The following is a 27,152-nucleotide window of genomic DNA, read 5'->3' as shown; positions in this document are numbered from 1 at the left end:
CCTCACTGTGGGGTAACCCCTCGACTCCTCACAACAACTGTGAAAGGAAGCGCTATTGTCATTCTTACCTGACACAGGAGTGCGGTAGGTGCTGGTGCTGACCCAGGAGCCCAGCCTGAAAGTCTGCTCTCTTTACCCCATGCTTAGAGGACAAAAGCACTTGCCCAGGACTGGAAGCTTCTACCACCCAAGGAGGGGGAGGCGAGCAGTGGTGGCCAGGCCAGCAGTCCAGGCTTCTCCTTTGGGGTGGTGGGCCACAGCCCCAGCCTGGCATACCCTTGAAGATCTCCCTTCTCTGCATAGTGACATCAGGGACCCTATTTTGGCCTTGTCCACCTCAGCAACTCATGCCTTCTGGTGCCTCCACTTCTTCCAGCCACACCAGACCTACTTCCTAGCCCCAAAAGCCTTCTCCATTGCTCTTGGAATTTTAAAAGGCCTTCTTCCTACATACTCTTTCAGACAGCATGGGTGCCAGAGTCAGAAGGATCTAGGCTGTATTCATCCCTGGATGCCCAGAGTCAGGCGTCCAGTCGGGATAATTTCAGAGTCATTACAACGATGGAAAGAAGGGGCGCCAGAGCTGGCCACCCCATCATCAGTGCTGTGTCAGCACCACCACCCAGGTCTTTGCTTGTCCCCAAGTGGAGAGCCAGTAGCCCTCTGCATCCCAGGCCCGGTCTCAGCGATGGCCCTGAGGCTTCTGCCTCCTGTGTCTCTCCAGTGCTGCTCTTGGCCCGGCCGCTCTCAGCATCAGTCTTCCCTGACACAGCCCCTCTCTACTGCCCTGTCAGCTGGAAGCTCCTTCTGGGCCCTGCTGTGGCCCATTAGCTTATCTCTTTCTCTGAGGCAGGCAGCTGGAAAGCCTCCTGGATTTGGGTCACTGCCCAGGGTGGAGGGCTCCCCAGCCTCAGCTGGGCCGGCTCACAGCAAAGAAAATGACTGCCTCTTGGATCAAGTCCCATGGGTGCCGTTGCTACATCTTCACCACTCTTTTTTCCCTGCGGCTGTGAGGTCTGGGCTCTCCGATTCAGCAGACTCCATGCCTCCTGAGACCCTGCTGCACCAGAGTCCTTGGCCTCCCTCTGGCCCCTTGATTCGGTAGGGGAAGTTGCCGCTTCCCTACCTGTGTCCCTGGGTTCTGTGCTAGCCTCCCAGTCACACAGCCCCTCCTCGGTGCAATCCCTGTACCAGGCACTGTGCTAGGCTCTGTTTCTCTGTGAGCTTCACACACAGGAACCAGCCCCAGAGAAGGTGTCACTTCCTCAACCCTGCCTTGCCAGTCAGCCAGGGGCCTGGATCTGCCCCTGGGTTCTGTGCTAGCCTCCCAGTCACACAGCCCCTCCTCGGTGCAATCCCTGTACCAGGCACTGTGCTAGGCTCTGTTTCTCTGTGAGCTTCACACAGAGGAACCAGCCCCAGAGAAGGTGTCACTTCCTCAACCCTGCCTTACCAGTCAGCCAGGGGCCTGGATCTGCCCCAGTCCCCCAGCCTTTTCCTCCACATTCTCTGGGTGGCAGAGCCAGATGCCCATCCGAGGGGCTGGCTGAGCACATGGGCCCCAACCCACGGGAGAGACAGGAGCAAGAGGGTGGGGAGCTGAGCAGGGACCACGCCGGGTCTGAGCTGGGCCACGGAGGCCTTCACATCTGGTTTTGTTGAACTGTAGCTTGCTTTGCCTATTGAGGCCAGAGCTATTTTTATCCTGACATGTGAGGCTCCTTCACGTCATAGCCACAAAACTCAATCTAAAACATCCCAGGGAAGGTTGTTTGTGAGACGTTCTGCAGATTCTCATGTCGCCACATCAGGTTTCACTTAGCAACATCTGCACGGCTGGCTCCCTGGCCGCCCACCCCACCAGCCTGCTTTTGTACACAGAGCGCTCCCGACAGCATCTGTCTGCCCCTGGGCTAGCCAGCAGTCACGTGAACTTCCTGCCAGAGCCCACTTCTCCAAACTTCTCCAAATCAGAAATGCAAAGCAGGCGGCATTCAGCCGAGGGGCTGGTCTTAGGCAGAATCGGGGAATGGAAACCCCACTCTCCTGTCCCCTTGAAGAGTATGACTCTATTGAGACCCAAGGCCAGGTGGTTCCCAACTACCCCACTTCCTGGGCCCCAGCCAGAACAGCTCAGACCTCTCTTTGGTGGGCCTGGAAGGCTGTTGGCAGTGCCACCCAAGCAAAAGCCTCCTGGCCCTGGCATCCCAGCACCTCCTCAGGACACAGTATTGGATGGCCTGCCGGGAACTGGGTGCTGGGCTTCTGGCCAGGCTCTGCCCCCTTCCTAAAGGGCCAGCAGCACCTAGCCCAGGGCCCCACAGGCAGAGCTGGCTCTTAGCAGAGCTATTGAGAAAAGAGGCCAATTCCCTGCCCCGCTGTCGAGGGTGAGGTGAGCAAGAGCCAAAGGCAGGCAGCAGTAGCCAATGAGGCGCTGTGTACCCTCCACGGGGAAGAGTGGGCTGCGGTTGGGCAGAAATTAGTTCAGCTGAGAGAGGCCTGTCATTCCATGTAGTAACACTTCCTGGCGTGAGTTTACTTGTCTCTCCACCTCATCTCCCTTCTGTGCCTGCAGCCCTGCCCAAGAGCATCTCTCAGGTTCTGTCTCAAGCCAGCTGGGCCTGCGGGGGCTGATCAGTCAGAAAAGTGGCTGAGGAACCAGTGGGAACAGGAGGCTGGGAGAGACCAGGGAGGCCCTCACCTTGTGCATGGTGAGCACCAAGCTGGCCCTGTCCTCGACCAGCCCACCTGGGAAGGGTTGCCTGTCCTGCCCAGACCTGTCATCTCTATACAGTCGGGCTGGCCTTGCAGTGAGCTTTCCAAGCTCCCAGGCCAGTCCTGCAGAGGCTCCTCCTCAAAGAGAGCCCATTCTGGTGGGTGGGAGCCTGAGGGACAAAAGTCTCTGCCCAACAGCTGCAGGCCCCAGCAACTCCCTGACACTCCCATAAGCCGGCTCTGGCTCTCCGGCAGGGGCCCGGCCCCCACTCTGTACCCAGCCTCCTGCTCTTTGTAGTCTTTAAACAGGAGCGCTGGGAGGGCTGAGCTATAAAAGCTTTCCCAGCAACCACTGCACTGTGAGAATGTGAGTCATTTGCCATGGCTTCTCCCAGATGTCATTCTGCCCTCCCCCTCCCTCCCACTAGGGGCCTCAGCTCCAGGGGTTGCCATGGGGGCCCGGACATTGAGACTTAATCCTGTGGCCCAGAGGGGGCTATGGCTAAGAAGACCAGGCTGTCTTCAGAACAGCCCCAAGCCTTCTCTTCCACCATCTTGGGCCAGCTGTCAGCTGAGAGGTGGGCACAGCTCCCTCCCCAAATGCTGGCCTGGCACTCAGGGGAGTTACGGGTGATTCAGTCTTCCCCTTGCAGCCTCCCTGCCTCCCAGCAAGGCACTGACTGTAAAGTTGTCCCAGGTCTGAAATCTCTTCACTCAGACTTTCCAGACTGTCCCCCAGCCCTCAGTCATGTATTCCAACACTGAGAAATGGGAAAAGTCTGCCCCTTGCAGTGCTCAGAGTTCCGACATGTTTGCTAACAGCAGCATCTCACCCCCAATTCACTGAAATGGACTGTGTGGCAGGCCTCAGGCCCAGGGCATTACATTTTTTGTTTCATTTAAAGGGACTCTTTTTGGGGGTGCCTAGCTGGCTCAGTCTGTGGAGCACAGGACTCTTGATCTCGTGAGTTTGAGCCCCACCTTGGGCATAAAGATTACTTAGTGAAAAAAAAATTTTTTTTTAATGAAAGAATAGAGGCTCTAATTGGCCCTACCTTACAGGGAAAGAAATTGAGGCTTAGGGCTCTGGAATGGCAAACAGTCTCTGCTCCCTGGCCCAAAGAGAGAGCCAACTTTGAGACTTGCCCAAAGTTGCACAGCCAATAATAGGTAAATATCTGATCTGAACCAGATATGATGGACTCCCCAGCTTTGCTCTTAAACACTGTGCTCAGTGTTTCCACCTGCCCGAGATAACCCAGCCCCCAGAGAATGGAGACTGTGGCCCCATATCGTGGAAGATTTCTTTATGGTCACTCCCTGTTTGGGTTCCTTTGTCCTTTGGAATACTTTGGAACCTAAATGGCCCTCAGCCTGGAAATGATGTAGGTTGGCAAGAAGGGGACAGGGACTCAGGAGCCATCACAGATGAGTGTCCCAGAGAAGGTTCCAGTCCACACCACCACCAGTGATGGTGGTGTGCAGCCAGGCCACCACAGGGGCAGTATGGGGACAGGGAGGAGGGGCTTTAGCAGCTGTATCTGCAGCCACCTCTTCAGAGATCAGCCCCAGCTGGGCCCGGGGTAACTCGATCTGTAAGAATGTGACACTTGATTCTGCAAACAGCCCCTCTGGGCCAGGGAGCAGAGACTGTTTGCCATTCCAGAGCCACTCAGGACCTCCCAGGCCAGGCTGTTCTGGGCAGGGACCCAGAAAAACGCACTGCAAACATCAAGAAGTTCAGTTCACAGGGGCTGTCCAGGAGGTTCTCAGGAGAAAGTAATTTGAAGGTATGGCTCCTGGTAAGGAATCCTCATAGAATAATGCACAGCTGGGAAAAACAAAGCAGAAAGGCACCTTTTCCCATTCCCAGCCACACCCCCGTAAGGACCTTGCAAGGACATCAGAGAAGTCTGAGCTAAGCAGAAAAGCTCCTGAAAGGAGGGTTTTACTGCTGCTTTTGGCCACTGGCATCTAACGGAGACAGCTAGTGGGGTTCCTCTATAGGCCTTGCTTCTAGTACCATGGATGGTTCTGAACATTCGTGTTGTGTGCTTGGACCTGATGCTTCTGGGAGCGAATAGCCCCTCCCACAGCCGAGTTTAGTTCTCTGGTTTGGTTTAGTTTGGTTTTTAAGATTTTATTTATTTGAGAGAGAGAAAGAAAGCTAGTATGTGCACAGAGTGAGAGAAGCAGACTCCCCGCTGAGCAGCAAGCCTGATGCAGGGCTTGATCCCAGGACCGTGGCACTGTGACCTGAGCTAAAGGCAGACAGACGTTCAACCGACCCAGGCACCCCTTGGTTCCCTGTTTTATGCAGGTGTGTGACCACCCCTTCCCTGGTCTGGGGCAGAAGTTGGGGCTTTAGGGCCAGAGAGAGAGGCCAGCCTGGAAAGCAATGTATGTGTGGGCCGCTGTGCTTTCCCCAGTGTCCGCCCTGTGTTCCCAGAGGGCTGCAGCCAAGTACTTCCCCCACAGTGTCTGATAGTGTCACTATCTGTCCTCAGTCTTGGCAAGGCCTTAATTTCAGTCTTCTGCCTCTTGTTTAGGAACATACCACCTGCTAACCTGCTAACCCCAAACTTCCCCAAGCACCAGTGCCCGGGTAATGGGCAGCATGCTGGAGCTGCTGAGAATGTGGACTCTGAGACCAGCTGCATGGACTCAGACACCACCACTCATCAGCTCTGTGACTTTGGATAATCCACAGCTTTTCCATGCATATGATGAGAATAGTAATAGCACATATTTTCAAGGATTATTTTGAGGATTAAATTAGATACTATGCATGAAGGTTTTAGACATACATAGCACATAGTTCAGTCCCTGGTAAGTTGTAGCTCTTGGTTGCCTATTAAGATACCATGTTGGGGAGATGCTGGTCAGAGGGTACAAACTTCCAGTTAGAGTTTGATAAGTTCTGGGCATCTAACATACAGGACGGTGATTACAGTTAATGATACTATAGTATATACTTGGAAGTTGCTGAGAGAGTAGATCATAAATGTTCTCACCATAGAAAAACAAATGGTAATTATGTGAGGTGACGGAGGTATTGGCTGACTCCACAGCACTGTGGTAATCATTCTGCAATATGTCCATGTATGAAATCAACACATTGTATACCTTAAAGTTACATAATGTTATATGTCAATGTTATCTCAGCAAAGCTAGAAAAAAATACACTGTAGAAAATAAAGCATCAAGACACCTGGCTGGCTCTTGACTTCAGGGTCATGAATTTGAGCCCCACATTGGGGATAGAGATTACTTAAATAAATAAATAATTTTTAAAAAACTTCTTGTAAAAGTAATAAAAAACAAAGCATCTATAAAGTGAAAAGAAAGCAGATATCATGTTATGGTGGGACAATTAGATATCTATCCACATGCAAAAGAATTTAGACTCCTTCCTTATACCATAAACAAAAATTAAAATAGATCAAAGACCTAAATATAAGAGCTAAATTTAAAGAAAAAGAAAAAAAAACAGCTCTTAGAAGGAAGTGTATCAGGAAGTCTTTATGACCTAGGTAATAGTTTCTTAGATAAGGCACCAAAAGCACAAGCAACCAAAAACATGTGGATAAATTGGACTTTATGAGAATTTAAAATTCTGTGCTTCAAAGGAAGACACCATCAGGAAAGTAAAAACAACCCAAAGAATGGGGGGAAATATCTGCAAATCATATATTTGATAAGAGACTTGTATCTAGGAAGACTCTTAAAACTTAGCAATAAAAAGGCAAATGACCCAATCTTAAAATGGGCAAAGGACTTGAATAGTCGTTTATCCAAAGATGTCATTAGTCATCAGGAAAATGGAAATCAAACCCACAATGAGATACCACTTCCCATTCACAAGAATGGCTCTAATCAAAAGACAAGTAATAACAAGTGTTGGCAAGAACATGCAAAAATCGGAATCTCATACACTGCTGATGGGAATGTAAAATGGCGTAACCATCATGTAAAACAATCTGGCAGTTGCTCAAAAGTTGCACATAGAATAACCATCTGATTCAGAAATTGCACTTCTGGGTATATAGCCAAAAGAAATGAAAACATGTTCACACAAAAACTTACATATGAATGTTCATAGCAGCATTATTCTTTTTTTTTTCTTTTAATTAAGTAAGCTCTACACCCAGCATGGAGCTCAGACTCACCACCCCAAGATTAAAAGTCACGTGCTCTACTGACTGAGCCAGCCAGGCACCCTGCAGCATTATTCTTAATAGCCAAAAAAGTGGAAACACCAAACATCCAGCGACTGATACGTAGATAAAATATGGTATATCCATACAGTGGAGTATTATTCAACCACAAAAATGCATACAGAATGGATACACACTGCAACATAGATGAAATAAATGAACCTTGAAAATATGCTAGGTGAAAGAAGCCACGTTAACACAAAACTTCCAGAATACCCAAATCCACAGACAGAAAATAGATTGATGATTGACAGGAGCCGGTGGAGGAAAGAATGGGGAGTGGCAGCTAATGCGTACAATGTTTCTTACTGGGTCTGTTCTGGAATTAGTGGTGATCAATGAACAATTTTTAAAAGATTTTTATTTATTTTTTCATGAGAGGCAGGCTCCCTACAGGGAGCCTGACGCAGGACTCGATCCCAGGACCCTGGGATCATGACCAGAGCCAAAGGTAGGTGCTCAAACACTGAGCCATCCAGGTCCCCCAATGCACAATTTTATGAATATACTAGAAGCCACTGAATTGTACAGTTTAAAAGGGTGAACTTTATATGTGAATTATATTTTAAGCTGGTGTGTGTGTGTGTGTGTTAATGCCCTATTAGTGCCTTAGGCAGAGGGAGTAAGGATTCCTCTTTCCAGCAGTGCTATTGAGGTCAGCTTGTGTGACGAGGAAAAGACTAGGAGATCGCACGGGGATCAACCAAGCATTCTGACAGCCTGCTCTTGTCACCTCCGTAGCCGGTACCTTGTGGAGGGGAGCATGTGCTGGGGTGAGCTTAGGAGGGAGACTGTATCTGGCCCTCAGGGTATTTTCAGCTGGGTGCATATCAGGGGACACCCTGAAAGTGCTTCTGGTTCTAAAGCCAACTCTGGGCTTTCAAAGTCTTTAGAGTACTAGTCTAAAAGAGCACCTTTGGGATGCCTGGGTGGCTCAGTGGTCCTGTCCTAGGGTGTGATCCTGGGGTCCTGGATTGAGTCCTCTATCAGGCTCCCTGCAGGGAGCCTGCTTCTCCCTCTGCCTCTGTCTCTGCCTCTATGTCTCTCATGAATAAATAAATAAATAAATAAATAAAAGCTTAAAAAATAATAAAAGAGCACCCTTGCGTAAAGAAGAATGTCTGATTTTAAAACATTGAGTGAAGCTTAAAGCCCTTGGTACCATTTCGTCAGTGTGAGCTGTCTTTAATCTAGCAGGTGTGTGCACAGTTGCCCTGTCCTTGAGCACCGCTGGGAAAAGAGTGTGTGTTGTTGACTGTCAAGGTGGTGTTCACCCCTCACTTCTCTTTGACTTGTCATCTGTTCTTAACCAGCCAAAATGAAGCCCAAGTGTATTTTATTTACTGGGATACTAGGTCCAGGTTTGTTTTATAAAAAATTCATAGCACATAGCAGCGGGTCTCACAGATAGGAGGCGTTCACTAAGTAATAGGGGGATGGCTGGAGAGTTGGATGGGTTCGTGGGTATTTGTGCAGTAAGCAGTTGTATTTGCTTGTACGTACTTGTATAGTCTGGCTTTTTTTTGCCATTGACCTGAGGCCCGGAATTGAAGATTTTTCCCTCACCTTGTTATACACAGACCCGCCGCCACCACCTTTCTGGCATTTATAATTGTGTATGTTCTTTGGGGTCCCAACACCCTGTGACCATGGACTAAGTCTCAGCTCTGTTCCTTTCTCTGCAGGTACCAAAGGCTTAGAATGTTCTCCTTCCACCCCCACCATGAACTCCTACTTTTATAAGTTCATGATCAACCTTCTCAAGAGGTTCAGCAGTGAACGCAAGCTCCTGGAGGCCAGAGGCGCTTTCATCATCAGGTCAGGCGCGGCGCACCTTCTCTTCCTCACACAGCCACGCTTTTTCACTTTACACCGTGCAAGGGGTCCAAGCAACCATTTTCTCTTCCACTTCTCTCCCCTCTTTTTCCTTTGCATTTATTCTTAAAGAAACAGAACCCCCCTTCACACTAGGTTGCTGGTGCTGCCAACACCAGAGAGGTCAATGTCTCCGTTTCTCAAACGAATGAGTTAATTTTTTGTTTGTCGAGACACTGTTTTCCCTTGAGGTTAAATGTCCTCTCAGCACGCCCTTGTTGGAGTCTTTGGGGAAGAAAGTAGGTGAGCCAGATGGAACACGAAACGGCGCTGTGCTCAGGTGCCCAGCCAGCACGGGGTTTGGCCAGAGTTGGTGGTAACAGTTGCTCTGGCAGAGCTGGGATCTTGAGTCATGTGAGCCTGGCCCGGACAGTCAGTCCCAGGGCCCCATCCCCTATTGGCCTCTAGAATTCCCATCACCAGCAGTATGGCCAGGTCTGGCCCTTTGCCTCCTCCTTAGCTCCGTGGAGCTGGGGTCACTGAAGAGTGCCCCTCAGGTCACCAAAATCTAGATGGAGCACAGATTTCTTCAGGCTCCCCAGTAAAGCCAGGCAGAAGAGTTTTAGCAAATAGTCTGAGTGGCCTCTAATGCTCTATGGCAGTAGTTCTCAGCCCTGGCTGCCCGTTAGTCACTGAGGGTGACTATTAGTTAGTGACTGTTAGTCACTGCCCGATGTGTGAAATAAGCACTTCTAATGTGTTGGGGTACCAAAGCTGGCCGGGGTGCTTGGGGAGCTGACTAGACCAGTGTGGCCCATGGAGTTGGGAGGATTCCCAAGGCTATCTGCGGGCTCTAGGGGTTGAAGGAGGATTGCTGGCAGAGGGTCCAGCCTGTACAGTTAGCAAAGAACATGGAGAGTTCATCTTGCTGTGATTCAGAGGGTAAAGGGGAAAGAGACCCACCTTTGCTGGCCACACCAAGGGTGGAGGCCTCACCCAGAGGCCGGGGGGAGCCACTGAAAGGGCTTGGATGGGGGGGACAGTGAGACAAGATTTTTAAAGATTACTGTGCTGCTGAGAAGAAGGGGTGGATGGAAAGAGCAAAGTGGATGTGTGGGAGACCAGTTGGGAGGCTGTTGTCCAAGTGGGAGGTGGTGGCTGCTTGGTAGGGGGATGGGAAGAAGCAGCAGTATTGGGTAATTTGTAAGAAGTATCATTGATTAATGATCGATTACCTGAGGGCCTGAGAAGACAAACTGTTGGAATGACACCCAGGACTCTGGTGTGAGCACGGGGTGGATGGTGGTGGCAGTCCCTGCGAAGGGAGCTCTAGAGGAGGAGGGAGGGCGGAGTTTTGAGTTTCAGTTTCAGTTTGCTCTGGTGACATCAAAGGAGAGATGAAGAAGCAGGTTGCTATCCTGGACCCTCAAAAGAGGGACCTATGCCCTAGTTATAAATGTGGAAAAGGATAGCATAGTTCTTCCTTCATTTATGTCTCATTCATTCAGCAGATAGTATTACTGAGTACTGACTCTGCCAAGAACAGCTCTTGATGGCTCTGTCCTTGTGGAGCTTTCATTCTTAGGGAATAAGAATGGTCAGTGGTAATAGGGGCAGAGGCGGAAGAGGAGGGGCCTGAAGCAGAGCCCTAGGGAGCTCCAGTGTGTAAAAGAAGAGGAAACCAAGAACAGAGGCTGAGAAAAAGGGCCCAGAGGTGGGAAGAAGCAAAAGGGAGTGGCAGGAGACAGTGACGGGAGATGAGGCCCACAGGGGTCTGCCAGGAGCCATGCCAGGAACCTGCCCAGCCATAAAGGTGAACTGAAGGAAGGAAATGGAGTGAGCAGCCCCTGGCCCCTTCATCTACCACTGCCTGCCAGGGCTCTAGCTCCAGAGCTGAGGGTGGAGTTGAGGGCATAGACCAAAGGACTGAGTTGTAGGAGGAGACAGATCTGCCTGGCCAGAAGGACAAATAGGACCACCGAGTTTTTGCCCCTTGGGAGGAATGGGCTTCTAATGGTCCAGACCACCACAAGGGGTCCCTGTGATGGTAGGAGGCTGTCACGGCCCTCTTGCATTTCTGGGGTCACATAGAGCAGTTCTCAAGCTCAACACTGTTGGCATTGGGGCTGGGTAGTCCTTGGTGGGTGGGACCATCGCATGTGCCCGTCCCGGGGGAACAGCACCCCTGGCCCCCACCCACTGATGTCAGGAGCACCCCTGCCCTCCCCGCTGGGACTGTCAGAAATGTTTTCCAGCATTGCCAGATGCCCCCTGGGGAGCAAAATCATCCCAGGTGAGAACTGCAGTTACACAGGGACAGAAATGGATTCTTAACCCTGATTGGCCAGACGAGGAAGATTTCTAGTTTTACTTCCCACTAAGTTGGACAGTCATTGGGACTAGAGTGGGGATTAGAAGTGGTATAGGAGACCCCCCACCACCACCAGGAGAGCAGTGGTCTGTCCCCACATGAGTGGCAGTTTATATGGTTTTCCAAATTGCAGACATGTCACTTCTCTTGATGAGCCCTCCTTGCCTGGAAGCCTTTTGGGATCCAGTGGAGAGAGAGGCCTTTGAAGAAGGCATTTACAACTAGTTCCCCTCTGGAGAACTGGACCATAATGGGTTTTTCCATCCTCCAGCAGTGTCACATGCCCCATCAGGGACCTGGGGAGAGAGAGCTCAGAGCAGTCAACAGCATCCCCAGTCTGCGTCAAGCAGAAGTGTGGGCATCAGGGGCATGCGTGGGTGTTCTCTGCACCCCCTCAGGGACCCAAGGGCTCCGTGAAGCCAGTGGCCCAGTGGCCACTGCTGTGTTCCCATTACAGCCTCCAGAGTAGTGAGACTTTACTTGCTTTGTCTCATGTCTTCTCGGTGTCCTGCGCTGACCAGATTCCTCATTTTGTAGAAGGGAAATGAGACGAAGCCACATGCCTGCCAGGTGTGCTGGGAGCTGAGCGCAGACCACTCAGACCCACTGCTAATTCCTCACCCACTGCTTTATCCTTTCTGTGAGATTGCAGAGGCCAGATGCCTTGAGGGGCCCTGCACAGCATGTGGCCCAGGACCACCTGGAGCCCAGCTCTTCAGAGAGTCCGAGGGTCCTCTGGGCCTGTGGGGTCTTCCCTCATCCTTCTGGGGATTTAGATTCTGGCGATCGCTCCCTATTCTGGGGCTCACATCCCTCAGGGACCACAGTGGGACCTCAGGCAGCAAACCTGACCTCCAGGCTGTGCCTCACTGCTACACCACACGCCAGCGGTCTCCTGGCCTTTGGCACTGGCACAGGAACCCAGTGGGCTGGGATGGAATGAACCTTGTGGCTGGGCCCCTCACACTTGTCCCTCCCAGTCATCTGCATCATTTGTCCAGCCTGCCATCCACCTGGAAGCAGCAGCAGCACCTGCTTCCTCTGGGCAGCACTGGCTCTGCGGGCTGGCTGCCTGTTAAGCCAGCGTGCCAGGCCACTGCTGACCAGCCTGGTTGCGGTCCCAGCCCACCAGCCTAGGCTCCTGGGGCACACAACACACAGTGACAGACATGGAGGAGGCCTTGAAGATGTGCTCTCCTCCTCCTTCCTGTGATCAGACGGGGGGTGAGGCCCCTCAGCGAAGTTTGCTGGGAACCAGCCGTCGGGAGTATCAGCCCGCCTGTCTGCTTCTCGTTTCATTTCCTTATTTTTTGCTGATGGCTTTAAAGAGAAGCATAATAATGGTCCGTGCAGACTGCTGATCAGAAACACAGAGCGATTTAACCCTCCCCTTCAGGTGTTCCGCAGAGAGAGAAAGAGATTCCTCTGGCGACGAGTGAAAAGCCACTGTTTCTCCAGTAGTGCGTTTAGCTCAGGGAGCAGGAGTGGTTGCCGTCCAGAGGACAAAAGCGGCCAGAGTTAAAGACAAACATCTGGTGGGCGTCTTGGCGTTGAGGAAGATGCATGATTTCCCTCAGGACCCTGGAGTGTTTCCTCTCCCCCACGCAGCTTTCCCAGGCTGCACCTCCATGGGGGGGTGGGAATAGGGCCCCCGAACTCCCATCAGGCAGGCCCCTGGGCGGGTCGGACCTCCTCTGTGTCTGTGTGGCCTTGTTATCTAGTGGACACAACAGTTTAGTCGCATGTGTATTTTGGGGAGTGGGTAGCTCCAAAGCCTCATCTCATCTAGCCTTGCTGAGATGTACTCTGGCCCAGGCCCTCTCTTAGCTGCAGTTGAGGCTGTGCCCACATGGGGAGGAAGGGGTCGTGGGGTAGAGGCACCAGAGGGGCTCGGACACCCCCCCAGCCCTGCCCACTCTTCTCCCCCTTTCCTGGACTCCATGGAAATGGGGCAGATGGGCCTGCCGCAGGTCTGCAGGATCCAGATTAAGATTGGAACTTCTAGAGTCAAAAAGACTTGGGTTCGAATCCCAATTCCTCCAGTTTTGGCCGTTTGGCTGGCTGTTTCTATAGTCGTGCCTGCCTCGTCGTCGTTTTGCAGAGAGGGTTACGTAAGACCGTGTACACCGTCGCGCTCGGCACAGCTTGACAAAGGAGAGTTCTTGTTCCACCTCATGACACGGCCTCTGCCTCCCATGGTGGTCTGTGAGGACGGGAAACCAGACTCCAGAGAGGATGAAATAATTAAACCTTCCGTGCTGAGAGCTGGCCTGGGCGCACCCGGCCTACAGCCCCGGCACCACGGGCTCCTACCAGCGGCCCGGCCCCAGCCCCATTAAAACAACTCTGTCCCAAGTAGGTGTTGGTGTACATTTCCCTCCTCCGGCCTCTTCCCACCCTCCATGCCAATGCAGCAGAACAAGCGCAGGGCTTGTTTTCCCATGAACCAGGCCACTTATACTCAGTAGAAAGGGAGAGGAGGGAGAAAACGCAGCCTGTTTGATAAACTGATATGAACTGCAGCGTGATCCAACAGCTGTGATCCTTACAAGGCCTGCTTCTGTGCTGGGAAGTGAGTGAGTCTCAGGACGCTCCACTCTGCCCGCCAAGATGGCCCTCTGGCCAGCCGTCCTTTGGCTTAACCAACTGTGCTTCCCCCCCTCCTCTTCCTCCCTGCTGCCTCGCAGAGAGGACTTGCCAGAGAGAGAATGCTTTCTTTTTAACAAGTGCCTGCTGTGAACTCGAAGGCTCCAACCCCAACCAGCCCAGCTGATGGCGGATGAGGCCCTGAGCACCCATCCCGAGGACATGGGTGCCCCTAAGCTGAGAGTGTTTGAAGAGGGTGGGCTGGGAGCCCAAGTGGGAGAGCAGGGGCCAGGCGTGGGTCTTCTTCCATGAGACCCAAGCCCAGAGAAGCCCTGAGATAAGGTTTCTGGTTCATCCTGGTGCCCCCTCGCCTCTAATACACAAGGGCATGGCAGCCTTTCCAATTCAGCAGATGCTCACAGTCCCTAAAGTGTACCCCTAATCCTCCTGCCCTTGCCCTACTCACCCCCCACTGCATCCCTCCCCCCTCCCCAGGTTTGCATAAAAGCCCTGTGTTTGGTGGGGGAGGAAGGAGGAGTTCGATAGGTGGTGGGGCAGGGGAGCTAGGGCCTAGGAAGCCACTAGAAACTGGAGTTGTATTTAATTGCATCAGGGCGAGGGCCTCAAGAGAAGAAACTCTATTTCATGCCATAATGGGGAAATTCCACTTTGCTGTCCTCATGTGGTCCACCTGTGAGACAGGCCGTCGGCTGGGGCCTGCCGTGTCACCACTGTGGCTAGGGCAGCCCACTCTGGCTGACCCTCCCGCACTCAGCTCCCCTTCTCACTGTGCATCCTCCCAGACCTTTCCAGCCTCTGGAGCTCATTGGCATCGTGTACCCCTCTTACATTGTTCATATGTGCCACTTGACATGCCAGGAGGGCATTAGCCGGGCCCCCCAAAGTCCACTATGCTGATGCTAATGCAAGATGAATCCAAGTTAAGTGGCAAGACCCAGATCCCTGATTCAAATGGCATTTTAGAAAACTACACTTCGCCTCTGGCCCCCAACCCTCAGGAGAGAACTTCTAAGAGGCCCTACTCGCTTTCTTTCATGTTCCCCTTTAATGGGATGTGTTCTTTGGCTCCAAATACAAATAAATTTCCTTGACGAACATGCGCCAAACAAAGTCTGTATGTATGCTGGAAGGGACCCTGATGCACCTACCCAGAATACAGGTGGGTTTGGATCTTTTATTAGTTTGAAGCCATATTGATTGGGTCCCCAGCTGAGGGGAAAGAGAAGGGACTTTGAACAGGGTTGGAGGAATTCTTCCAAGGAATTTCTAACCTCTCAGAAGCTTCTCTTCTTGCTGACTTTAAGTCTGCCCAGGTCCTGTATGAATCTTCTGAAGGTTTCCACAGTCCTCCTTTCCCCAGAGACCACGGGGCTGGGGTGCTTTTGTGGAGATGCAGGACAGCAAAGGGAGTGTGTGGCAGGAGCTGTTTTGCACAACCAGCTCTTGGCTTTGATCTAACTGGAAACAATGCTGAGAAAACGTGACTGGCAGGGATGATCTGACAGGCCAGGCAAGAGTGAGAGAAGAGTCTGCCCTCGAAGGTAAAATACAAAGATGTCCTTGGGAAGGGCAAAATTCTGGCAGCCCAGAGAGCCCAACCTGACCTGTTTCTGTAGTCTCCTAGCCCATGGAGAGGTGCCACATCCCAGCACCTCACAAGACCATCTGTGACCCAGAAGTGCCCGGGAGGACTGAAGACCTGGAGGCGGGCCAGTGGCTTTGCTCTGCATCCTCCGGGCAGTCTCCACGCTGTCCCTGTAGGGCCCACTGTCACACACACACTGGCGCTCCCTGTAAGAAGGGCGTATTTCCTTCTGGAAAATGGGAACCACATGTGGTGGGCCTTGTTAGGCAAGGCTGGGATTAATTAGGTCCTACTGGGGGAGGGAGGAGGAGAGGAAGTGCTGGCCAGAGGGAGCCCGCTTCAGTAGGCGCTGAGGTCTGAGGAGCTTCAGAAGAAAGCATCTCCGTGTTTCAAGGCTCCTCATGGATCCCCGTGACAGAGGCCTGGAAGAAGGCCAAGGGTCCGCTCGCTTTAGCAGAGTTTGTGGGAGGTTAGAGGTCACAGATGAACTTGTTGGGGGGTGGTGTTAGGGGTGACCCAAGCAGCCCTCCTGCCACGGAGCCAGCCGTCCCCCATGCACCTCGAGGCTCCTGTGGAGGGGATGAGCACTCAGGGATGGACCAGCAGGAAAGCTCATCTGTGCCCATCACACGCCATCCCTTGGACTCCCCGTCGTGCAGGTGCTGGCAGCTGCAGAGTTCTTTCCAGCTGCAGATTAAAGGCACTTTCTTGTAGTCTCCACACCTAAGAAGCATCAGCTCCCCAGCCCGTAGCTCAGGCAGCCTGCGGGGCGGGGGTGACTGTCAGGAACTGTTGCCAGTGGCTGAGAACTTGATAATGAATTTCCTTCTGAAGTTTGAGAGGTTTTCCAGATGGAATGGACAGTACTCTCTGAATCTGTTTATACTTTACCTAAGGATGCCAAGAAACTAGCAAAGTTTTGACCTTGGTAAGTCAGACAGCTTAGTTAATTAGCAAGTAGCTGATGAGTATCATAATGTAGTATCTCAACAAAACAGTGGCAGGAATTGGCCCCTAGAAACCGCTTCCATCCTCCTGCCTCCTTGGGGTAGGGCTGCATCTGTGCCAGGACAGACAAAAGGTGTCCTTGGTTTTAAAGGTGCTTCTGAACTCCTAGAACAGCAGTTCTAGAGTGTGTCCCGTTCACCCATCATAGAGTGCTTCTTAGGAAGTTCTTTCTTTTATCATGGTGTCATTTTAGCTCAGGTTTTCTGGGGTGCCCCTGTGTGGGTTTTTCCCTCTCTCCCCACAGCATTTTCCTTTAGCAGGTAACCATGAAGAACACACACACACACCATGCCCCTGTCTTCCGAAAAATATAGAGGAGGTCTCTATCATGTGCAGTTTCTGAAAGGCCATTCAGACCAGCCTCTCCTTCCACATAGAAGGAGGGTTCCTGTCTCAGCATATATGATGAGGACCCTCACCTGGGAGAGCCCTCACCTGGGAGAACCTTTGTGCAGAATTCTTCTGGAATTCATCTCTTCCATTTGTTCTCCAGCCTCAGGAGGCAAGCACAAACCCATGTGAAGTCCCTACGATCCACAGGGAAAGGCACTTTGTAACCCAGGCTGTGATGGCCCACCGAAGAGGCTCTTGGGATCCAAAGTGGATAATGGAACTTCCTTTAAAAAGTTTGCAGTTTCACCTTCCAGGAATGCCCTCACCCCAAGTCCTGGGACATGTTCCATGCTCCCTACTCCATGGGGCTGCTGTACAGTGGTCCAGAGACCCCAGAGCTGAGTGTCTTGGCTATCTTATAGATTGGGTGGTGGAGGCCATTTGGGAAAACTGCCCAGTTTTCACTCTGGACTCTGCTTTTCCTCAGCCCTCATGAAAATTAAGCTGTGCTCTCTTGTGGTGTCTCCCTTTCGCCCAGGGTCGTTAACCCACAGAAAATCCCCACCAAGACCCATCCTGATGTGGCCGCAGCCGCTGTCTCTATGAGGGCGCTCATCCTGCTAGCTACCGCCTCCCATACAGAAGTGAAACGCTGAGTCTAGGTGTCCTTTCCTGTCTTCCTTCTGGGCCTCGGCCTCCTGCCGTCCATTATCGTGGCCTACTTCCGGTCTATATTTAGATGACATAATCTCATTGGAACTGCCTGGCACTTGGACAATGAGTATCTTTCTTGGTCTAAATCTCCGTTTTGACTTGCTCAAGAGGACTTGTCTCACCCCCTCCTTATCCCAGATTATTTGTGCTGCCTCTGCCTCATCGCAGTTGCTTGAACCTTCTGTGTCGGCCTCTCTCTGAAGCTGAGCTGAGATGGATTTCAGGTGCCTCCAGAGTCTTCCCTCATTTCTTTCCCGTCCCCTGCCGCCAAGCATCCCATGCTGTTTATTTTGAGCCTTGTCTCTCTTTCCTCTCGGAGGCTGCTTTCCCATGTGCTTGGTGTTCTGTGGGAAAATGCTCTCCATTTCCTCAGAGGAGGCTCCAGCTCTCACATAGGACGGGTTTCCTGAATGTGGGGACATCTCAGCCTCCTTATTGTGCACCCCCAGATTGCTGCTGCCTTAGTACATAATGACGCTCCCACTTGCACTTCACCCTCAGCCTTGTGGTCAGTAGACACATGCCGTGGGGTGGACCCCTGTGCCCTAGACTGCCGTCTGCATTTCCCTCCCCGTGAGGGAAGAATCGCCTTCATGTGGCTTCAAAGAAGACCGTGCCTAGGAGTTCTGACTTGTTTACTGCTTGTTCTGGCATCTCTCTGGCACAACCCTCTTCCTTTCTCAAGCATGTACCACTCTGCATCAGTGCCCCAGATCTGTCTCCTTCCCTTCTCCTGACCAGGGCAGTGCAGCAGCCCTCCCTCCCTCCCACGCAGCCTGGGTGCCTGTGATGCCTTTGTCAATGTAGATTTTTCACTGAAGAACAACATACTATCTAAACATGCACAAATCATAGGGGTACTACCGCTCACTTATTTTTCACTAATTGTCTACTCCCACATAACGAGCACTCTATCAAGAAGTAGAGCATTTCCGGCACCCAGAGGTCCCTTTTGTGTCTCCTTCCTTCCAGTTATGACCCCTCTCCTCCTCCTCAGAGAAGCTGCTACCCTGACCTCTATCGCTATAGGGTTTGTTTTACCTGGTTTTGAACTTTATATAAATAGAATCATGCAGTTCAGACATTTCTGAGGTGGCTGCATCAGTGTCCACGCCCCCAGCCATGTATGAGAGCTCCAGTGGCTCACATCCTCACCAGCGCCTGGTGTCATTATTCTTTGCTTTTAACCATTCTGGCAGGTGTGTGGTGGTGGTATCACCGTGTGGCTTTAATTTGTGTTTCGCTGAAGCCTAAGGAGAACTCCTCTTTGCTTACTGGCCTTTTGGATACTCTCTTTTGTGATGAGCCTCTTCAGGTTATTTCTGCATTGGGTTTTTGATGTTTATTGATTTGTGAAAGTTTTTTATATATTCTAGATCCAAGTCTTTCTCGGATGTGTATACTACAGTTGTCTTTTCCTACACTGTGGCATGCTTCATCATTCTCTTAATAGTATCTCTTGTTAAATAGAAGTTACTAATTTTTAATGTCGTTCAGGTGATCCATTTTTCTTCGGCGTTTTTTACCTTTTGTAGTGCTTTTTCAGAGGATTAGGAGCCCATGAAAACTAACCATAAAGCTGCCTATTTCTGGTTGATGTTTCTTAAGCATTCTCAGTGAGCTGGAAAATAATCCACCTAATACCCAAAGGTATCATTTCTTAGCTCTGGACAGGGTCTTGGAGGCCACCCAGTCCAGCCTGCTTGTACTTTGTCAAAGCAAAAAGTCGTAGTCCCCCTCCATCCTCCCACCCGGCCGAATCCCAGGGGCTTCTGGTGCAGCCAGGCCAGCAGTGGGCTGCAGCCTGGAGTTGAGAACCACTAATCTAGCGGTATTGATCGGCACTCAGAGTGATAGGGGGCAGAAACCCAGGTCACAGGTACCAAAATGAGCAAGGGAGTTTGACTAGCCAGCATGACCAGACAGAGGTGGAAAGCAGCAAAATCCGGGAACTCGGCGTTTCCCTATGGTGCCATCTCCCTTCTTGGCCCTTGTTTGAGATCGGCCGTGTTGTCTTGGTTTCTTCAAGTAGCAGAGATGTGGTCACCACGTCCCTACAGGGTAGGCTGAGGGGAAGGTCTCATTGGCTTATGCAGGGTCACGTGCCCACCTTGGTGGGGCAGCAGTGGTCGGGTGCTACAAGTGACAGCCCCAACAGAACCCGCATGGAATAGGAAGCGACAGCTCTCCAGAGGAAAGGAGCCACTGTGCCCATGAGAAAGGGAAGGATTTGCTGACCAGCCACAGCCACGGGGGGCCCACGCATCTGCTTTCCTGAGTAGTTCTCTAATGTGGAAAAGGAAGATGCAGAGCATCGTTATCTCCTACTAATCCTCCGGAGGATTTGATGACGTAACAAAGTGTTTAGAAGTGTGTCTGGCACCTGACAACTGTGCAGTAAGTACCAGCAGCAACTGTGACAGTAATTGTGATGAGTCGCATCTACCCTTTCTCTGTGCAGGCAGGAGCCTGGAGACCTGGGGCGTGGGTGGTCGCTGGCCGCTGAGCCAGGCCTGACACCCACCCGCCCCCTTTTCAGCCGCTCATTCACTCCAATGCGGCACACACGTCTCCCTCCGTGTTCTGGGCTTGACTGCTACTGTTTCTTGTTTTCTAAGGAAGAGTAAGGGAGCAAGCCATTGAACAACCCAACACATGATCCCGCCATTCTCTCTTCCTCTGCCCTTGCCCTGACCCTGCCCTGTGCAGTGCTGCCCAGTCATGACTCTGGACTGCACGTGACAGAAAACTGGCTCTCTGTTGAAAAACAGAAAGGTGGTGTGCAGTCAGGGACAAGGATTGGTTCATGTGTACCAAGAGCCATCCTCGTGTTCTCAGGACTTGGTCTTGCCTTCTCCCCTCCACAGCTGGCTCCTCTTCCTCCTCTGTCAGCCAATCCCGTGGCAGGATGGCCACCCACGGCTCTTGGCTATCTCCTGCCCCTTCACGCCCCAGCCTTCAGCAGCAGTGCTGGGCTTGGCTCTCCTGGGCCTGTCACTGTGGCCAGAGAATGCCTGTGCCCTGATTGTCCAGGACAGGACCTTGTGCCCACCTGCAGATGCAGGAGGAAAAGCAGTTCTTCACAGGAACCAGAACCCGAGGCTGCTGGTAGGGGAGGGAGACTCAACCAGTGTCCATGCTGTGGTCTAGGTCCAAATGTGGACTGAAGGAGGATGTGAAGCAGGGCCTACTGGGGGACAGCAGAAAGAGGACATATCCCCTCCACTCTCCCAGCAGCCAAATCCTCCATCTGTCCAGGGGTGGAGCTGTGTAGTGACCAGCAACTTGTGACCTTCCCAGAGACCACCACAAGGGCAGGCAGAGAATGGAATTCAGCCTCCAGCTGATCCTGTCTCTCTGGCTTCCTTCCTTTTGAACCCTGCACCCCACCAGACTATAGATTGTGTGCTGTGTGGCTGGATGTGGCCTTGTTGTTTAGACACAGGCCCACCACCTGCCAGCAGGGCCACGTGGTGCGTGCTCCCAGAATGGTGGCTCCAGGCCCTGATTAAAGAGAGACCAGGAGAGTCTCCATCTAGATTCTAGGCTCAGTTCAGCGTGGCCAGAAGAGACCTTAAGAGTCAACTGAATTCTTTCATACATGAGGGACTCAGGCTCTGGTTTTTCCAGTAACTGTTTCCTCGTGCTGCCATCGTGCCATAGCCTGGGCTTGGTAGGCCCAAGCGCAGCCCACACACTGACAGGGCCTCAGATGGATCTGGGCCACCATTAGAGGGACGAGCTCAAGCTAGCCCAGCTGGGCATAAGGGTCAAAGATTCACTCCCCACGAAGTCCTTTCCATGAGTGTTCCTAGAGCGCCTGCACCGTGCCAGGCCCCCCCTCCAGCCTTGCACACGTGCGAGACAGAGAGCGTATTCCTCCCTTCATCAAGGGGACAGTGTAGTGGACATAGGCAGACAGGTGACAAGTGACCAAGAAATGTGTGCCCTGGTGTTGTGATTTGAGCTCTGGAGGAAATGGCGGGGTGGGGGGGGGGCGGGTCCTCAGGTTTGGGCTTGTGTTAGGGAGTTACCCCATAGCTTCACCAGACCCAGGAACCTGTGACCTGGATCTGATATTTTCTCGGAGCATAAAAGTGCCCTAGTTTTTCCTCTCCTCAGGCTCAGCTGAAGCTATGCCAAGAACTGGCTTTTAAAGGCTGCCTGAAATGTGGTTTGGAGCCAAAAATCTATAGAGCCAGTGCATTTGTGACCTTGTTGAAAGTGCTTACTGAGGGAAATCAAGGGGGTAGGATTTGGGACTTTTTTTTCCTTTTTAAAATTCTTTTTTAAAAATCAATTTGGCCCTCCTCACCCCATCCCTTTCCTTCTTGGCTCTTTCCCTCCCCAGAATGCCTGAGTCCTCCAGCCCCACTGAGCTCATCTCTTCCATTTGTCCACACCTCCCCCATTCCTGAATACCTCTCCAACCCCCCCACCTCCTCCCCCCCCCCCCCATGCTTCAGGAATGAAAAATACCAAGTGGGTTAAAATAAGGAGCCTGGGTATAGCCCTGGAAATTAGGCCACAGCTGTCAGGCCAGGCAAGAGTCCTCTCTGTGAGAATGGAAATGCCTAGAGCAAGCGCTCAGCCCCTCCCTGGTGAGGAGAGATAAGAGCCTCTTCCCCAGCGCTGCCCCCACCTCCCCAGGGGGCGGCCAGGAAATGCCATTTGTCACTGAGCAGACCTGTCTTAGTGCCCACTGGCAGGGACACCACAGTGGACAGAGCTAATACCTGCCCTCCCAGGGACAGGGGAAGTGCCCAGCCCTGATGGAGGGGTCCAGGAAAGCTTCTAAAAAGAGATGCGGTCTAACTGAGCCCTGAAAGATAGAGCCTGGGTGGGGGTGGGGGATGACAAGGGGTTTCTGACGTAGCCAGCAGTCTGCCTAGAAGCCCAGAGGCACTAGCCTCTGGGAGGGCAGGTATTAGGGTTGCCTATGGCATGGCAGGGAGCTGGGAGTATGGCTACGACCAGGCTCCTGGCTGCCTCAAGAGCAGCCCTGAGGCACCCAGTGACCTACCAAAGGGACTGAGCAGGTTCAGAAAACTCTCCACCTGCTGTGAGTGTCCCCAAGAACTGAGAGGAGAAACCACTGATCTGTGGCCACCCCTAGAGTCTTCAGGATGGCACTGAGTGAGCCCCCATCTCCCCCAGCCAAGGAAGGATTGTGGGTCTACATGAGGCCACGCTGAGGTGGCTGGCCCCCGAGAGCCCAGTGGCCTGCCCTGCTTCCAGAACATCCTTTGAGTGGAAGGGAAGTGTGGCCCGGGGCTGGGGGAGGGGGGGACATACTCAGGGGTATGTTACAATTCTGACCTTAAGGTCTCTCCCTCATTACCCCGCCCCCCAGAACACCAAAGACTAGTTAGGAGTGGCTCGGGAAGCTTGCTTGACCAGGGATCTGGCTGCTACATCTTTCTAGAAGATTCAGTGTCACTGGGACCAGCACTTTGAGCAGCGAATCTGGACTAAATTTAAAACTTTCTCAGCACCCCAGACATCCCTGCCCCAACTTGTTTGACTCTCCAGAAGACACTGCCTTCAGCCAGTTAATTCCAGGTGCCTGTGAATTCAGCCAACTTGCCTCGTCTAGTCATTTCTCCAGAGAAGAGTCAGCTTTTTTCTTCCTCCCACGTGAGCTGAGCCCCTTTCCTGAAGGAGCCTCCCTGCCCACCTATGTCAGTAGCCTCTGGCCCAGACAGTTGGCTGGTTCCTAGAATGACCTCACTTCCTTCCTGCCCTTGAAGCCTGAGCAGCTGCCCCGGTCCCATCCCTTCTGCTTCCCCCCAGCCCCCCAGCCCCCCAGCAGTGTGGTAATTGGTTTCTTAGAGCTTCAGCCGTGCGCCCTGTCTGTATTTCCCGGTCCCCTGACCCTCCGCAGGAAGACCTGTGATCTTCCTGCCATGAGGACCCCGAGGGGAGGGGGCTGTGGAGAACCGGCTGCTCCCTCTTGTGCCAATAGTGCCCAAAATAGCAGCACCGCCACTTCTGCCCCCAGCCGCCCCCCTGCCCTACCCCACCCCCTCCACCCCACCCCCGGCCTGCAGCCCAAGGTCACACTCTCCCCAGGATGGGGCTCAGGGACTGGTGTGACCAAGCAGCTGCCCGGGCGCTATCTGCCCCTAGCTCGGCTCCCCGGATGAGAATCTGTCATTCTGGTTCTCAGAAGGTCACAGCTTTCATTGAATTTTGTGGTGTTTGAAGAAAAGCCCCTCTCCACATGTGCAATCTTCCCCAAGCCAACAGGATGGCAGGGCGGAAGTAGGGGAGGCCAGAGAAAGGAGGGCAGGATGGACAGCCCCCGACAGGCATGAGTGCCCGAGGGGCATGGGGGGGGCACAGCAGGCTCCCCCACAGCTGTGCTGCGTCTCAAGGGCCAGGAGCCCTGGCACAGCCTCCAGGGAGGACAGCTCCCTGTGGTTTCATCCCCTGAGCCCTCCTGCCGTGACTGCCCCCCCCCCCAACCCTCTCCATCAGCCTTGGCTTGGCTCTGCCCTACCCCTCAGAAGGGGCATCTCGAAAAGCAGCCCCGAAATCCTCTGTACTTCTCCTGGAAGAAGGTGGTTGCATGGGGCCCTAGTGACACTAGCAGCAGCAGCCCAGGCGGTGGCCCTGCCGCGCCCAGCTGCGGTCGCATGTGGATGCACCTCTCACCCTGTGTGCTGCTTGCACCCACGATCCTCGGCCTGCCTGGGCCATCGGTGTGGGGCGGCTCTCCTCATTGAAGGCAGGGGCTTCGTCTCCATTGAGACTTTCTCCTCGTGATTCTATTTCAGGAGAAAGCCTCCCCTGTAGTAGGCACTCCTGCCTCCGAGTGGAGCCAGGCCTTTTCTCCTGCTCGCTCGTATTATGCTAATCACTCCTTGCAAACAGGCAGACTTTGTAGGAGGTTTGCCTGGTTTTAGATGAAACCTACGCCTTTGAAGCAAAGAGCCACAGCAGCTAAAAATACCATCTCCCGGCTGTTGATCCTCTCATTTGTAAAATGCATGTTTCCATTGTTAAATCTGCAAATCTGCAGCAGCCCCCACCAGGGAGAGAGAAGCTCCGCCATCTCGGCTGGAGCCGGAGCTTGGACACCCTCTGAGGAGGCACCGCCTTCTCTGCACCCTATCCCTGCTCCTCCCCTGAGAAGCTCCAGGACAGTCCAGACGATCCCCGGAAGTATAGCATTCTAACTTCCTTCTTATCTATTGTTTAAAAATATATAAATCATGTAAGATAAAAATCAAAACAATGCAGCAGATGCACCGTAAAACATAGACGACCTTTCACCACCACCTCCTCCCCCAGAGTAGCCTCCGCTTTAGTATCATGTATTTCCTTCCAAAACTTGGTCTTGCGCTTACAAATGTACAGCTTGGCCGATTCGCGTCTAGCTGTGGCTGTGGTTTGCCAGCAGCGGGTCCGGGCCTCAGATGGCCCCGCAGCCCGCCTTGCTTTCCCTCCCGCACGCGCCTTCGGCGGAGCGCGCCCCCCGCATGATGCCGAGCTGCTTGGGCACTGCCCTCTGAGCTCCAAGCACACTGGCTCGGGGTCACCCTCCCTTACCAAGGCCACCACCTCGCCCTATTCAACTACATCGCTTGTCTCTGGATGTGGCCGCCTGGCCTCTGCTCCATGGCAGTGGCGGGTGCCGGGGGAGGGCAGGACGGCCGATCCCCAGCAGGCCACTGGCCTGGCCCACCTCTGCCGCCAGGACCTGGTCTGTAATTGCGACCTGGGACTCCAGAAGCCTGCCGACACTTTCCCCAAAGGGACTTCCACGGACGCTTCCCGCCTGGGGCCCTTGCTCGCTCTATTCATTTAATCCTGTGCGGATTTCCTGGGCTGGAAAGGAACATTCAGATGAAAAGCCCATTTCATGCGTCTTAAAACTCCCTGAAAATGAGTGATCACGAAAGGAATTTTTTCAGCTTCCTGGCAGGAGGTGAAGGAAGGTACAAATAAGAGAACCCTCCCCTTCTCCCCACTACTTCAGTCTGCCACCAAGGACTGAGGGAATCTCGTCCTTGCTGTCTTTGTCCTGTCACCTCTGCTGTGGCCCTTTTTTCTGCGCAGCCCTTTCTCTCTGATCTTCTTACCATTTTCCAAGAGACTCAGCAGTGAGACTGCTGTGAGACTTGCTCTGTGACCAGCTGTGGGTATTACTGTTGCACTTGCCATTCTGTTTCTGACATTTATCTCCATGCCCTGGAAGCAGGTACTTGTAAAGAGCCACAGACAGCAATCTCAGTTTATAAAATTTCACAAAACCCTCAAGATTAACAATATGAAGGCCAGAAAGGCAGGAGTGGCATGTGCCCAGCGCAGTGGCTGGTGAACTGAGCTTCCTCCCCGGGGGTTATCCGAGGTTGGGGGACACCCCAGCGCATAACTGCCAGAGAAACCACAGCCTGAGGCTAGGGTGCAGCACCGGTCTGGCCTGACTTGCCCTCCTTTCCTTCTGTTCAAACAGAGCAAGTCGGGGTTGTGCACAATGGGCTGGGGACCTATCCGGTGGACCAGCAGAGAAATAGCAAAATCCCGGGTAGAAACTTAGGAAAACCAGACCTGGGCTCTGGGGAGGTGAGGTTACGTCATGACATCATGACGACAGCATCCACGGCCTTACCCAAAGCTCCAAGGCTGCGCATCCTTTGGGATGCTAATAAAATCTCCCCATTTCTAACAGAGAGTGGTATCACTGAGCTTGTGGCTGTAGCTCTGGGAAGGCAGTTTGGGGGTAGTGGTTCTCAGTCTTGTCTATAAAGCCTGTTAACACAGATCACCACTTCCTGGAGTGGGCCTGAGGGTGGGCTTGGTGTCCCATAAGGCCTTCAGGTGACCAGGTTTAGGGGTCTCTTGGTAAGGTGCTGTTCCTGGCTTGGAGGGCCTTCCTGCTTCTGAAAGGTAATTGTGTGACCTTGTGGGTAGGTGAGGGCACTGATGGGCCGTGGGGGTGATGGCTCCCTACTGAGAAGTGGGGGGCCAGTGCCCTAGAGCAGAGGACTGAGGCTGCCACCAGAAAGCAAAATGGCAGCCCCTGATTGGAACCATTCAGGGCAGGTTACATCCCTTAAAGAAAAGTCACCAGGGGAATGTGAGATAGAGGTTCGTCGCTGTGATGACTGAGGACCCAAAACCATGAGGACAGCCAGCCCATTTGAATGAGGAGTTTGCTGGAGGAGGCATTCTGGCCTCAGTGCAGTGACTACTGCGGGCTGCTGGACACAGGTGGGGCGCGTGGCTTTAAGATTAGAGAGGCAGAGCTGCAAGGAGGCCTCGGGGTCTGGGCTCAGTGCCCAGCACGCGGAAGGGAGATGCTCACCGTCTGTAAAAGTTTGTGGTCATAAAAGCAGCAGTGGGGAGTAATCCCTTGGCCTGGAACAAAGGACTCATTTGGGAATAATGGGATGAAGTAATAGAAAATCTGAACAGAACAACTCGGTAACAGAAAGACATTTGGGGTAAGGCCATCCCCAGGTACAATGGAGCAGCCTTGGGTGGGCTCCTCTGGCTCCTGGCACTTATTTTATTTGCTTGCCTTATTTCTCAGAAGGTCATCCCCATATCTGAAGTGGAAATGGCAGAAATGGGGCAAGGCGGGGGGTACTTGCCCTTACCCATCCTAAGACACACTGTAAGATATCTCTATTTATCTACTTCTCCCTGGGAATGCGTCACAAGCCATGGGATAAAGGGGTGTCTCTGCACTGGATATTTGAGTTGCAAGGATTGGAGCTCTCAGTCTGGTGGAAAGAAGGGCTGCTCTGGGGTCTGTGTCCTGCAGGTGACACACAGT

General features: G+C 52.7%; 1 protein-coding gene across 2 annotated transcripts in view; it reads left to right on the top strand.

Moving 5' to 3' along the window:
- The window catches only part of VAC14 (VAC14 component of PIKFYVE complex), a 100,903-nt gene that overhangs the window by 52,945 nt on the left and 20,806 nt on the right, over positions 1-27,152 (top strand). For both annotated transcript variants that reach the window (XM_026011639.2, XM_026011640.2), the window contains exon 14: positions 8,618-8,750. In XM_026011639.2, the coding sequence (XP_025867424.1) occupies positions 8,618-8,750 (133 nt within the window). The remainder of the gene's footprint in view (positions 1-8,617; positions 8,751-27,152) is intronic.

The sequence above is a fragment of the Vulpes vulpes genome, chromosome 12 (assembly GCF_048418805.1).
Source record: "Vulpes vulpes isolate BD-2025 chromosome 12, VulVul3, whole genome shotgun sequence".
Classification (NCBI taxonomy): domain Eukaryota; kingdom Metazoa; phylum Chordata; class Mammalia; order Carnivora; family Canidae; genus Vulpes; species Vulpes vulpes.
This window is presented reverse-complemented; position numbering and strand designations above follow the sequence as displayed.